The sequence below is a fragment of the Apteryx mantelli genome, chromosome 15 (genome assembly GCF_036417845.1).
Source record: "Apteryx mantelli isolate bAptMan1 chromosome 15, bAptMan1.hap1, whole genome shotgun sequence".
In the NCBI taxonomy this organism is placed as follows: domain Eukaryota; kingdom Metazoa; phylum Chordata; class Aves; order Apterygiformes; family Apterygidae; genus Apteryx; species Apteryx mantelli.
The window spans coordinates 11,795,090-11,810,108 of NC_089992.1; the positions used below are offsets into that span (position 1 = coordinate 11,795,090).

The 15,019-nt window shown below is 41.8% G+C and overlaps 1 protein-coding gene and 1 long non-coding RNA gene across 2 annotated transcripts in view; both read left to right on the top strand.

Moving 5' to 3' along the window:
* HDGFL3 (HDGF like 3) overlaps positions 1 to 15,007 on the top strand; it is a 40,541-nt gene extending 25,534 nt beyond the window's left edge. The window contains exons 3-6 of the mRNA XM_067305899.1: positions 1,709 to 1,847; positions 3,162 to 3,320; positions 4,947 to 5,093; positions 12,671 to 15,007. Coding sequence (XP_067162000.1) covers positions 1,709 to 1,847; positions 3,162 to 3,320; positions 4,947 to 5,093; positions 12,671 to 12,676 — 451 coding nt within the window. The 3' untranslated portion in view covers positions 12,677 to 15,007. The remainder of the gene's footprint in view (positions 1 to 1,708; positions 1,848 to 3,161; positions 3,321 to 4,946; positions 5,094 to 12,670) is intronic.
* On the top strand, positions 8,172 to 11,825 carry LOC106496469 (uncharacterized). The gene is made up of 2 exons (XR_001294613.2): positions 8,172 to 11,232; positions 11,705 to 11,825. It is a non-coding gene; the product is annotated as an uncharacterized lncRNA (long non-coding RNA).
* Positions 15,008 to 15,019: the final 12 nt, after the last annotated feature.

The following is a 15,019-nucleotide window of genomic DNA, read 5'->3' on the forward strand; positions in this document are numbered from 1 at the left end:
GCAAAAGTATAGATAAAATAATTTTTCAGATCCTTTGCTCTGTTGTTGCCTTTAATATTAACAAGACATCTGTATTTTTGTAGATCACAGTTTGGATTTTAAGTAGAAATGCATTCTTGGCCTTGCATTTTATAATTAAGGTATTTCTCAATGAGACAACTGAGTTTGGATTCCATTCTGTCTCGTGAGTAGTTAAGAGGAAAGAAGTTCTTTCCCCCAGAGACTTGTCATCTAAGGCATTTATCCACCAGTTGGCTCTGTGCTGGCAAATTTCTTGGCCAATGGGATGATTTAAGTGAATGAAACTTTGCACATTCATAAATGCTAGGAGGAATCAGGGCATAAATTAATCTGAAATTATGTTTACAGCAAGGAAGAAATATGATCCTGTGATTAAGGTATTAGATAAGGTATTAGAGACTCAAGAGAGCTGTGTTTTCCTCTGTACTCTGCTGTCAGTTTGCATTTGAACCTGGGCAAATCTCAATGCCTCAGAAGCCCATCTGTAAAAAAGGAGAACTCACCTACCTCATGAAGATGTTATGAGAATAAATGCGTTATAAATGGTGGAGCTCCAAGATCCTGTGATAATAGAGACCACAGAGTTAACAGTAATTGCAAAGATCATCAGGAAAGTAGGACAATGATTGTGATGAAGGACACTGTGACTTGCTCAGCAATGATCATATGTTGGTGACATAGAATCTTCCATGTGGGAATGAACTATTTTTTCGTCTTCGCTATTTTTAATGTAAATTATGTTTAACCATCCCAGTACCATGATGCAGAGCACAGTAAACATACCAGACATTGATAGCCAACGAAAAAGAAACGATGCTTTCTTCGGTTGTATGTATGAAGTTAACGTTTTACCGTAAAATATGTAGAAGAAGTAGGATAAATCACCACGTTTTTTTTCTTTTTCCTTGCACTGAGATGCCTGCATCTGAAATTAGTTGGCCTAGCGCATAGCTGAGTTACGCAGCAGCAGAGCACAAAATCCCTCCTTCGCTGTACTGTCTAAAAAACAATTTGGCCACAAGCGCCCTGTGTGTCTCATTGTTTCCTTGTTTCCTTGTATTACTCATCTGCCTATATTCACCCATTGTTTCTTGTCTTATATGAAATTATAAGATTTTGGGGAACTAGAACATTTTCATTGTGTTTGCACAGGATCTAACGTCGGGGGGCTTATTCCATGAAAGAAGCTCCCAGGCTTACTGGCAATATGAATAATAACAAATGTCACTGCTTTTTCTGTCCATTAATATAAGGGATGAGTTTTGGCTCATGGGTTTTAGGCATTCCTTACATGCTTTAACTTTTCATATGGTATTATTTTTAGGCCTTTCTGGATTTGTAACACATAGGGTTGGAAGTTTGGTCCCTTGCTATCGCAGGCAATTACGTCATATAATCCCTTTCATAAACTGTTCAAGTGCCAGTTCCCAGCAGTAGTTAATATAATAAATGAGACTCGTTTTAGTTGTTTCTAGAGAGACTCAGCATGATTTTGCAACATCAAACATTGGGATGGTGAGCCAATCCATAAAATCAGACTCACAGCAGTAACTCAAAGCCAGCATGTAAAAAAAAAATTGATGGAATGAGCAGAAGAATAGGGAAAACATTTGCACTGTTAATGTTTTTAATTTGAAGAGAAAGAATTAACGTCCTTCTTTTGAATGCTACCTTTGTTAAAATGCAGTGCGTTCCTGGGGCCCAAAGACCTTTTCCCATACAAAGAATATAAAGATAAGTTTGGGAAGTCGAACAAACGAAAAGGATTTAATGAAGGCCTGTGGGAAATAGAAAACAACCCTGGAGTAAAGTTTACTGGATATCAGGTAAATGAGTTTCCCTTCTATTCCTCCTTATCTTTCTTATTTTCCTCTTAGAAGACTTCTTATCTATGTAAACATTGGATGAGTGGTGATGGAAGGTCCTGGTTTTGGTGAAGAGTTAGCTAGAAAAGTTTCACAGCTGGTGATTGGAGTGTAATCGTGTAATATAAAGAAAAATGTGGTCTTGCACTCTGTGACAAATTGAACTTTAATCATACTGCAGAGCCCTTTGCTTTCTGTGATATTCTGGGGTGCTGAAGTGGAAAATTCTGCAGCAGATTTAGCTGAATTAAAAATGGAAGGTTTTATTTACTCCAGTATAAACATGAATAATTTGTGACTTCTTCTTTCTGTTGTTTATTTTTACATCAAATTCAGTGTATTTTACACAGACCTTAAGGTCACTGCACTTTTGATTTTTACATCGGTAATGTATAACACATAGGACACCACTGCTGAAATTGTGAGGGGTGAGAAGGTGGAGGTTTAAGCTGCTAGTAAGCAATAGTAGCTGCTGTACAACAGCTCTCCCTGTTGGACGTCAGGAACAAAAAGCCAGTCAAACTGGGGAGAAGAAAAGTAGTTGGTGGGCCTCATGAAGCTAAAGAACTTTTCTCATTAAAAAAATATGGTCCTTTGAAGACAGAAATCACCTCCAAAAGATAAAGAACACCTATTACATTATTAGCACAAAACCTTACGAACCAGTGATATGGACCACCTGCAGACAAGCTGCTGCTCCTCTCTGCTCCTGTTTCATATTTTCAGCCCTGCAGATGTTTTGTGTACACTTGGGGATTTAAAAAAAATCTAGTGTATAGGCTGTGGGAGACAGACTGTCAGAGAGCTCTTGGCCTTCTGGTCAGTATTTGCTTTTTGCTGTCACAGAGATCGTGCCCTTTGGGGGATTTTGTAACAGCCATCTTTTTCTACTGAGTTGAGTCTTGCCTGTATGCAGCCAAAGACTTAAAGTTTCCATAGTTTTGCCCAAATTAGACCATGCCAGGTCTCTGCACTGAACAATCCTTAGTTCTCCAGCAAATGCACTTTTGTTATCAGATCTTCTGTTTCTGTGAAAATCCTTGAGAACATGCTATCCCAGAATCTGCATCTGATAACTCCTTTCAAGTGGTGACTGCAAAAATTGCCTCTGCAGTCCTTCTTGATAATTGTAAGAATAACCTGAGCTCTTCCTGACTAAAATGATTAAAGTGTAAGCTGTCTGTTATCAGTATTTTTGTGTTCAGTGCAGAACAAAAACTAATTAATAGATTATAGTGATACTGTTGTTATTGTTGTTGTTATTTTATTTTAAAGGCAATTCAGCAACAGAGCTCATCAGAAACTGAGGGAGAAGGAGGAAATACAGCAGATGCCAGCAGTGAGGAGGAAGGTGATCGGGTAGAAGAGGATGGAAAAGGCAAAAGAAAGAATGAAAAAGCAGGCTCAAAACGAAAAAAATCCTACACTTCGAAGGTTATCTCTGAGCTTTTCCTTTGTTACTCATGTGCGTTTATAATCAAGACGCTGTGCAGCTCACAGCAATCTGTCTTTTCTTCTATAGCATTTGATTCCAATACCATAATGATGGCATTCAAACAGGCCCCGGGAAGTGATCTGGCTATGGTAGACAGCAGGTGAAATACTGTGCCCAGTTGTGGTGCCCACACTTTGAGGAGGTAGAAGTATAGGAAACAGTTCAGAGAGCCTGGAAGGAAAATCTTTGCAAAGTTAGCCAGAGGAGCTCATATTTTGGAGGAAAGCATTGAGAGGTTTGATCACTTTATATAGGTATTTCCACTTGAAAAGCAAGAAAAATGCTTTAGGAGTATGCCTTCTGGGAGACGCGAGTTCAAGTCTGTTGCCTGTGTGGGAGAACTCCAGCTTTCCTCTCCCATCTCCAGTGTGAGTGCTCCATGCGCCATGGTAAAGGATACGGGAGGATCATGTGTGCTCTATTGCTCCTGTTGTAGCTGTATGTAAAATACTTCAATACTGTATCCAGAGATGAAGGGAGGAAGAACTAATTCTGTAAGCAGGGAGTGGGATACTCAATTAGGAGATAAAGCACCTGCATTCTAGTACCTACCTCCCAGTGAATATTGAAGTAACAGCAAAAATGAGAAAGTTAAGAGTAATATGCCTCAGCCTGCCTCATAACAGCTGGTCAGCATAATTACCTATGTAGTGACAACAGTTGGTTCAGATCCGCTCCTCCCTTGTCACCAGGGTGAAAGGGAGAACACTATAGCCATTTCCTCCAGTTCTGTGTGTGCCTCCAAGTCTGTCCTTTGCTTCCATTGCATCCCTTTGCTAAATTCTGCAAGGTGTGGCAGAGTCACGTTTGTTCGCATTCATGTTATTCTACTGAAAGTGAAAACTAAATGAAACTAAATGAAACAAAAAGAAACTAGTAAACCAGTTTGATCTGGGCTTAATTTGGGGAGAGCGGGAATTTTCATGGTACATCCACTGAACAAAATGTATGAAGTAATTTCAGCCCCTTTGTATGTTTTACATTAGAAATTCAGGTCTGATCTACCATCTTCTTTCCAGAAGACTCTGGGCAAACAGAGGATTAGGAAGATGGTGGCTTAATGCCACAATTGATCCTTTTGTACTGTAGAATTGCATAACATAAAGGGAACAGGAAAGATGTATTGATTCCACATGGCTTTAATGTTAATATATTAAAGCTGACAGCACTAAAAAAAGTATGGAAAGCAGCTCTGTTAATATTATTCTCATTTTACATCTCTGTGTTTAATCAAAACTTTTGTCAAGCTGGCACCATCTGTTTCATTAACTAACAAAACCTACAGGTGACCCAATGCTAATACCCATCTCCTATTACTGTGTCTGCCTCACAGTCGACTATGCTGCCAACCTGTGTTGAACCCAGAATTTCTCCTTTCGCTTCACTGATGGCAGTAACTCCAACTACTTCACCTGAAAAATGTTTTACACCCCACATACCCTCCCCAGCATTCATCTTGAACAAGAAACCACATGATCAGACAGCTCTGCACATACATTACAAAAATGTTGTTCTATGCCTGAAGCGCAGTTTTTATTTTTTAACTTTGTTGTTGATCTTTTTAGAAATCTTCCAAGCAGTCACGAAAATCTCCTGGAGATGAAGATGATAAGGACTGCAAAGAGGAAGAAAATAAGAGCAGCTCTGATGCTGGAGACGCAGGCAATGACACAAGAAACACTTCTTCAGATTTGCAGAAAACCAGTGAAGGGGTAATCTTCCGTTAATATAATTCACTTCATGTGCAGTTTGTTACCACAGGGCTTTGGACTTAGGGGTGAAAGGCACTGCATTGCAGTGACCTGCACATACCATGTACAGACCATTTTACATTCCATTTAAGTTCTCAGAATGATGTGTCTGGAACAGAAACATGGGACTGGTCGCTGCAGTGGTACAACTTTTGCTCTAGAGACTGAACGAGAACAGATGCAATAAGCATTATTTTTGTTCTGACACTTGCATGGATGTCAGCTGAGAGTAAGTTCACTGAAAACCATGAACTGGAATGTTGCAAAATTGATGCGAGAGCAGAATCAGACCATTTGCATAATGCATTTTGGCTCACTAAACAGTGGGAGCCTGCTTATTCTTTCACACTTGTTTTAAATCTGTGCGATCTTACTGACTTGTTTGGAGTTCATGAGGATTTGTGTAAATGTGCATTACAGGAAAGTCAGAATCTGCATACTGCATGTTGTTGGGCAGATCCTGCCTTGGCATATGCTCTTCCAAGGAGGAGATACACAGTCTACTCCAGAGCAGCTTGATATAGGAAATAACCTCCATCTATGTTCATGCCAGTTGTGTGTTCATGTCAGTATTATTTCATTGTTACCACAACACCAAAAAGGAAGGCTGCTAAGCCACGCAGTTGGCGTGGGAATTGGTTAATCGTCAGCCACCTTTAACAACTGGTACTATTTTTGTGCCTTTGGAGCAGAACAAGCCTCAGTGCTCCAGCACTTACAGCTCTTACTCTGTTCGTGGCTCAGAACCAGTTCTGGCAGGGTTCCCATGCCACGGCCCTGCCACGTGATGGGCAGCCAGGCTGGGCTTCGCAGGAGCTGCTGAGTGACATGAATCCCCAGGTGTGGGAGGAAACCAGCCAGCACAGGCTCTCATCTGACATTGCAGAGGGGCTTTAGCACCCAGTTGCATGCTCAGCCTCAACCCTTTCTCACAAAATACAGCCTTTGGGGAGCTGCTGTTGTCTCCCACTTAAAGACTCCTCCCAAAGCTCTCTTTCCCCATGTCTCTCTCTGAGATAGAGAGTATGCGTTTTATGTGTCTTTGCCTTGTAAAGACTTCCGTGTGTGGCTCCTGGGGTCAGGAAGATAACATACCCTTGCCCTCTTCCATTCACTCTGAACAAGCACCAGGCCTGAGCCAGAGGCTGATGCAATGACTGCACCCAGCTATTCCTTCCCAGCACCTCACCAGCGTAATTTGGGGGTCTGGGGCTAATGACTGTTGCAAGTGCATAGTGTATGTGTGGATCACGTTCTGGCTAGTGAGCCCTGTGACACTTTCATGCTCTCAAATAGGTATCAGTGTGAGAAACCTGACTGTAAGGTCCACCTGAGGTTCAGGAGGGCCTGCTTTGATTCCTTTTTTGTAGCAGTTAGAGGGGATGTGTCTATGAAGCTCAGGCGCGTTCTCCATGTAAGGTAGTGTTTACCGAGTTTGAACAGTCACAGATTAAGTGGCTGAAAAGTCCCATACTGTGTTGGCTGTATGGTGGTGACATTCATATAGCTCTTCCTGCTGTGTATGACATGCTTGTAACTATTGGGAAGTAGAGTCCAGCATGCTGGAACTTCATGCTGCTCTGCAGCATTTTCAGGATTGCCGATATTTCAGCCTCAGTGCTGGAATATGGTCACCAATTGCTGTGTCCTTCCTGTCAGTACCAACTCCACAGAAATATTCACTGTAGACATTGCCATACCCATCTGAGGAGCTGGCTGTGCTCTGCTCTGACTCCTTCAGCCCCAGCAGACTTCAAACATGAATGGCAAGTCTTTAACTAGATCTTGGATGCTTTTAATATTATAGAAAAGGCAAAGCTTTAGTAACAGGGACAGGGAGAGATGGTTTTAAGAGCAACTTAAGATCAAAGCACGGAAAGTTTGGAGAAATTTGTATCCTGATACAAATATTTTAACTTGCCCATTTCTCCTGAAAAATCAGCACTTCACATTTAAATCCTCTTCAGCATTTCTTTTTAGAATTTGTCAGTAGTAAAGTTCTCTTTTAGGAGCAGGAGGGGACCCTCCATCTCTTGGTGTTCTCAAAGCCAGATTAAATATCTTTTTAGAAGGTCTGCCTTTATCAGACACAACGCACTTAGGAAAGCAGTAATCTGATTTTTTTTTGCTTGTTTGCTTTGTGTTAAACAGCCAGTCACATAGGCTGTGTCTAGATTTGCTTTCTGGGGTAATCACAGGCTATTCTGGGGCCATGTTCTGTCAGCCTGAGGGTCTCCAGAGCACACTGAGCCCCCGCCAGCCCATGTGCTTGGATTTCTGATCTGTTGAAAGGAACACAGGAAAAGGCTGGTGCATGCCTGGAGAGTTCGGATATAGTCTTCACATTCACACATGAGAACTCAGAACCACGTCCAGCTCTGTTAAAAAATACAGATGAAATTATAGTCTCTTTAAAGTCTTTTAACTTGTGAGAAGAGCGTTGGAGTGGTAATGCCCAATTTGAAGAAAATGGGCTTCCTCCACCCCTGTGCTGCATGGGAGCTGCATACGCTGCCAAAGAGTTAGATTGCTTTGTCCTTGCGAGAGGACAGCCGAGCTCAGGAGGTTTATCTGGCCATAAGATGGCGCCAAGAGCATACAAAAGTGAGCGCTTGGGTGCGTACCCACTCCCTCTGTCCCCAAAATGTCAGCGGGAACTGCATGAGACTGACACCAGAAAAGCGATAGTTTCAAAATAACTTGTAGAAAAGTGCCATGAAGGTTAAGAGTCAATAAAAACAACAGTTCAGAGCCTTGATCTCAAGGGTAGAGATGTTTCATTCTACTGGTTTGCCACGGTTCTGGCCGTTTAAAAGATGTCTAATAGTGTAAGCCATGAAAGGCCATGGAAACCAGAGGGATGGGTAGGCGGCCAGCACGCTCGGCTGACCTTGGCTGCAGCGCTGCCCAAGGACTGAGACCCCTGGAGAGCCAGAGCTCCTGTGCTCTGCACTTCCCAGGCAGCAGTTACCCAAAGGACACAAGCAGCTTTTCTCTTAATTATAATGAGTTAATAATTATGTATTATAATGCCTGGACTACAGGCTGAAGACATGTCTCCCATCTTCAAATGGGAGGGAACTTTGCCACTTAATCATACTTTCACCCTCAGCATTATGGGGACTTTCTTGAAGGGTTAACTGCTGGAGTCAAATGATTACAGGAGCGTCTTCATCTATATCTTTAATGAAATTTCTAACCTCCAGGTGGTAGGAGCCAGAAGAAGACTCAAAACCCAGAGCAAATAAAAGTACTTCCAAAGCTCTGATGATTGTTTTCAGCCAATTTCATGCTGTTCAAGGGCTTGACTCATGATTTTTTTTTATTCCTGGGGTTGACAAAGCTGCTTTCTTTTCGCATCTCTATCCCTTAGTGTCTCTCCCATTTCTGAGGACTACAGAGAGTCTCAGCAGGTGAGACATTAGCCTTCTCTGGCTCAGCCACCATTTATAATTCCATCCTGGCGCTACCTGTTTCTCAGACTCCTTCCCTCACTGCTGTTGTTTGGCTGATTCTCTCCCCAGAAAGATGCAAAGCCTGAACCTCAGGGTTTTATTATCTTATATTAACTAAGTAATCATATATTAGCTAAGGCAGCCTATCCCTGAGCTTGCTCAAATCCAGAGTCACAACCCCCCAATGACAAGAGTCCTCTGCTCTTAGATACTAAATTGTTATGGCTTCCTCAAGTACCCATAAACAGAATATTCCTGTAGAAAGGTATTTATGTCTCTGTGTTGTTTACTTTTTATGGTACAAAATTAGCTCATAAATCAGTGAATCCATGGCAGCAGATTTACATTCCACATTTAAACCTCCTGTGACTTGTGTGTTTAGTTCTTGGCTGCCATAACTCTGAAACCTTATAACTGAACACCTAAATTGTTTTTTACTTTTACTGCTCTGGATACCTATATAATGACATTTTAAAACTGACTGTATCTGCAGCCTGTTACGCAGTATTTGAATGTTAAGGTCAGTGCGGCTATGTGGCCAGGTTTTCATTCAATATTCATTATTTTATTTGCAGGCCAGACGTAGTCTTGGTAAGCTAGGCGCTCTGTTTGTGTAAGCCTGCCTTCCTTTGTGTAACGATGCACGTGGTTGTCTTTCAGGAGGTGAATGATTTTACTGAGTCTTTGAAAAATAATAGTTTTCTGGGAAATGAAGTACAGGGTTTTGCTCCTGGTACAGCTAGAATATTAAAGTGGGGTAAAGGACTGTGATCTTTTTACTCACACTGACAATCAGTTACTAACATGGGAATCAGTGGATCTATTTGTGGAGGCAACTGCTTGCCAGCATGAATAAGGGGATCAAAATCTGGTCCAAAATTACTGCCATCTGATACTATTGCAATTGGGAGAACATATTTAAAACAGCCTGTGTCCAAGACAAATTTTTTGTTGTGATGTTCTGGTGGGGTAGCAACAATTCCAGGACTGCTGTGAGAGAAAGACATTGCTCCCATCTAAAACACTGCACTACCGTGTCATGGCCAAACCATGCCAGAGAAATACAGGTTCCCTGTGTTCCCCTGCTGTGGCTCTGAGGCGTTTGGCACTCTCACGCTTCCTTCTTTGCTTCTCAAGAATAACACTGGTTAAACTGCGTAACAGGTTTGGGATTTTATCAGCATTAAAAGCATGGCATTTAGGGCTCTATTCAATATAAAAGCATTGTGTGGGCATTTTGCCAGAAAAGTAAAATGGAATATATTTCTGTCTGAAATCTTTTTCAGGAATTTGAAGTAAGTTAAAATACATCCTTCCAAACAAGGTAACATTTGTAAACATGTGTTTAACTATTGCACAGTGTAAATTTCTATGTTAAAAATCAAATATGAGCATACTCTCAACCACAGCATGCGCACAAGTCTAAAGAGGTGTGTTGCGTGCTGTCTTCAAATAGCTCAGGAGAACAGCGCTCCTAAATAAGGCAATGGGACATAACTTAAGAAAATGGCTGAATACAAGTAGAGATGAAAGCAGCTCGTATAAATGAAATACACCCTTTGCATCTCTGTCTGTATTGAAACCTGTAACCAGCGTAACCTCAAACCAGCACTGAATAGCAAGAGTACAGAGCAAGTAAATAATTATCCTTCTGCCCATGCAATAGGAGTAAAAGCACAGGATGGCAAAGTCACTTGCTGGACACTTTTGAGGACAGAATTTTCAGTGCCAGAAAAAAACAAGGCAGTTTGGGGGTTTAGTTTTATTTATGCTCCTGTATTCTCCGCCCTTCTATTGTAGCTTTGTGTTCAGTTGTCCTGATGACTGACGTTTTTCCCTCCCATCAGCCAGACTCTGTGCTGGTTCTTCTGCGTGCGGCCGAGTTGGTCAGCACAGCACGCGTTGCAGCGTATCTTACAGTGAAGCTGACTGACTTGTTCAAACAAAAGTGCTGCGAGTTAATCTGAGGAGAGGTGAAATCGCGGAGACCCTGGAAGCTGCTCAGCCGTGCTGCGTCCCGGCTCAGCGGCCGCCGCGGGAGCCCGGCAGCGCGGGCAGGCGAGGCGCCTCGGTGGCGCAGGGTGCTGCCCGGCGCGGCCAGCCGGCCCCCGGGGCCATGCGGACCTGGGGAGAAGAGACCCGCTGCCTGCTGCGCGCTTGGGAGCACGCCGCGGAGACAGAGCCTGGGTCAGGATGGAAGACGGTGCTGGAGACCTGTGCGAGCGTTCGAGATGACTTGCGTACTTTGCCCTTTGCTCTCCCTCCGGGGCTGTGCTGCGGCCCAACAGACGTAGCTGTGAGACAGCGGGGAGTGGAATTACGGATATTCCCAGCACCCACATGAGGACGGTGCCTGCCCAGTCCCCGACCTTATCCCAGCGGTGTGGTGGTGTTAATCAGAGCAAAGCTTTAGTACTCCGAAAGGACACCTTTCTCTACTAGATCTGAGAGTGACACTGTAGGGACTGACTGTTTCAGCACCATCCTGCCTTAATGCTGGGTGGCAGCTGTCGTTAAGAACTTTAGTAGAAGGCATGATTTGATTGACTAATCATTTTGTAATTGTTTTAACGGATGCCTACACCTCCCTCTGAAGGGAAGAGAAATGGCAGCGAACCCCTCCAAGCCACATCTCCAAAGCATCTGTAAGTATAATCTCACCGACTCTTGGACAGGAGCGAGAGCAGTGGCAGTGGGTGCCCCGGGCGAGCAAGGCCCCGTTGCAGCTGGCGCCCCGAGGCTCGGGGTGCGAGGGCCCAGGGCACGCTCCTGCAGGCCGTTACTGCATGCATGGGCGTTTTGCAATAACCCCTTCTCCAGTGTCGTCAGGCAGGATGTGCCGGGACCTCCCACACGGAAAGCAGCGGTGTCCATTATGGCCTGCTCGCACAGCAGGAGAGCTGCTCCGAGCAAGCCGCTCGCAGCAGCTCAATAGAGGGCCCGGAGCCCTGAGTGGGCACCGGTGCGTGGTTGCCCCCTGGGACAGAGAGGCGTCGTCCCCTCTAGCCGGGGCATCTTGCACAGTCGGATACGGTGACCCAGCGAGGGAGAGAGCTTAGGCAGGAAACTGCTAGTGCAGGGATGTTAAAATGTCTTCTTTTTCATACTCTCTTCCAGATTCTGCTTAAAATGAAAATCCCATCATCCCCAGTGGATTTACCCTGTACCCCCCTCTCTTATTCCTTGATGTTGTTTTTTTTCCCTGGTTGATCGCACCAAATACATTAACTCCTTCATACTGGCCGTGTGTTGTGTTTCTTTCCGTCTGTCAGGGTGTGGGTGGTAAGCGTTCGCACTCCGAGTTCGTTGCAGAGGCGAAGGGAAGTCTTGCCCAGTGCTAGGTAGTCATGGAGCAATCCAGGTCTTCATGTTGTTGCACAATAATGTATCCCTATGACTGAGTGAGTTTTGCTATCTCTAATATGAAGAAAAGGAGACTTGGAGACACTTGCCATGATCATGAGGACAGTCTGATCCTCTTCCCATTAATGCCAATGGAAGCAAGAGCTGACCTTGAATCAGTCACAAAGTGGGAGTTTCTTCCCTTCCTGTCATCACCTTACAGAGAACGCCAAGCCAAACGGTGTCCTCACCAGAAGTAACATACAGATATGTTAGCTGTGAAAACTGTGTATCTGTCTTCATGCTTATTAAGTGTTCACTTGTTTGAACAGAACAGTCTGCTCCTCACAAGGTGTTAGGGAATACAACAGTGACCTTCTAACCTCTTGCATTAAACTTATCAATGATGCATTGTAATGCAAAAATTCAGAATTTGGTTGTGTTTGAAGTATACTACAAGATGCTTAATTAAATGACTGGGGAAAACAAAAACCAATCCACATGCACGACTGAAGCTGCTTATTTGAATAAAGCCCTAAATGTTTACTTTTAAACTCTGTTCTTCAATATTTTGTAGTGATATGTTTAGTCGATGTAACATAAGCAGTTTTCTCTAGAAAAAAAATTTCTGCTCAAACAGACCACGTAGTTACTGTACCTGGGACTTTGAAGTGTAGGAAGTTTGCTGCAGCATGCTTTTTCTTACGTTAAATATGGTTCTCTTTTTTTTCTCTTTTTCAGACTTAACCAACATAATGACTGCTGAATATTAAGGGAAAACACAAGAAGGTTACATGTTTGGTTGTCTAATATTCTTGGATTTGATATGAGTCACCACATCTGTTCATTAGTATCATCATCAGCATCCCAGTTTGTATGCACATTATTCACATTCCTATCTGTTGTGTTTGCAGAAATGACATTTTACCCTTTTTTCTAAGGGTTACTTTTTGATTTTCATATTATTTGGTTGCATGAAGTTGCCCTTTACCAGTGGCTGAGGTTTATGAAGATATTGCATACTTGAACATGTTTTAGATTCCTTTTCTAAATAGAAAAGGTATAACTCCAAATTAAATCATTCTAAATCAGCATTTTTAAAAAATAAGTAAATCATAGAAACAAGTCCCCTACATGCAATGCTACAAGAATATTTTCCACCTACAAACATAATTTTAAATTTCCCTATATTCATTCTTATTTTTTAATCAGTTTACAACATGAAAGAAAAAAACCTCTTCAGTTGAGATCATTGCAAAGTTCAATAATGTAATAAAATACCTTTCCTTATTAGAAGTACCTAGCTAGTTATACTCTTAATACTTCTCAAAATCATGATGTAATGTACACTATCTGACTTAGTTCCTATATGTGGAGTTAGTGAAAGTCTTTTTGTGTTTCTTTAGATTAATACAAGGATTTTTTCCAATGCCAACACAATTTGAGATCATTCATTTGGATGCTTTCCATTTTTAAGCTTACTGTGATATAGAACCCTATGGGAAACCAAAAGAAAACATCAATTTTAAATAATGAAAGGCTTAAAAAAGGATGCTGTCATTCTGGCTTTTTTTTCCTTTTGGAAATAGAACTAGACTAGTAAGTAAGCATTCCAAATCCATTATTCTGTGTACATTATTGTTGCTATTGTGATAATAGAGATTTTTATTTATTTTTATGCCAGCTTTTATTGTGAAAACATATTTAGTCTGGTTTTATCAATCCTTGTTATGCTTGTCCTTGGAACATCTTTTGCGTATTCAAGGTTTGTAGTTGACGAGTTTACTGTAAAAAACTTTAAAAAACACAACAAAAAAACAAAAAAGAAAACAAAAAGAAAACAAAAAAATGTATTGTTTTTACAGAATAAATTTATTGGAATGTGTATTGGGAGTAAGGTTTGAGGTTGTAAGCAACTAAGTTAGCGTCATATTTGGCTTCATACGTGTAATAATGTGAGGTATTAATGTAAGTCAAGTATTAAAGCAAAACATTCTGTTAACATGAGTTGACCATAATAGATACAAGTGCAGGTGAGATCTTTATTTTTTTCTGTACTTTGCCTTTTCTGGATAACAGGAGGTTATTAAATTCACCTTGAATGTATTCAAAGTTTCTTTAAAAACATTAGAAGTAACATCAGAGGCTCAAATATCTGTTTGTGAGACAGCATGCCCAACAGCTCTGGGTTTGTTTTCTTGGGAAGACATTTGGGGATGGAGCTGTCCCGAATTCTAGCATATACGGAGGGAGTCCACACCAGGGAGGCTGGGTGCTGGAGGAGATGATTGCATCAGCTCCTTTTTGCCAAGAAACACTGACTGAGAGATGTTGTTATTTTGGACCTGCCCCTTTGGCTGGAGGTATAAAACCATGGATTCTCTCTTCTGAGCACTGCTGTGAACTACACCTCAGTGCTCAGCTGGAGAGTGTCCGAGCATGAAGTTCTTCCTGCTTTGAAAGTCCCCGGTGTAGGGTGCAACATGCATGTGCATGAGCTGGTGCTTTCTTGTTACTGATTAGGTTTAAAAAGAAAATTAAAATTCTCTAAATCAAAACATCCAAAAGTAAACACCCCAAAATAAAGTGTTTCCGGCTAAAATCAGCTAATTTCATCTGTGAGAAAGGCACTAAATGTACTGTTTTTAGTATAAACACACACAAAAGTCATAGAAATAGTTCTAATTGCAAACGGAAACATAAACCACATGAACGAAGGTCTCTCTATATGCTGCTACTTGCTTATGACCTAACATCATTAGCAAAAATAGCTGCATAGAGAAACACAGCAAAAAAAACCTCTCTGAAAATGCATGCGTTTGTGTAAGGCCTGATGTTGTTCAAGGTACTGAGCACATGCCCAGTTCAGAAATGCTAATAAGCACATGCTTAACTTTAAGCAGATGAGTAGTCCTTGCAGAATTGAATCCTTAAAAGTATTAACAAAACTATATGATTTGCTTATCATATATGGAATCTTACCATGAGAGTTGATTGCTTCTTAAAAGATTTCTTGGGATTTTTAACAAGGCTGACCCACAAGACATACTTTTTGACAAATAAAACATGTGCATGTGACAGAGTTACGTA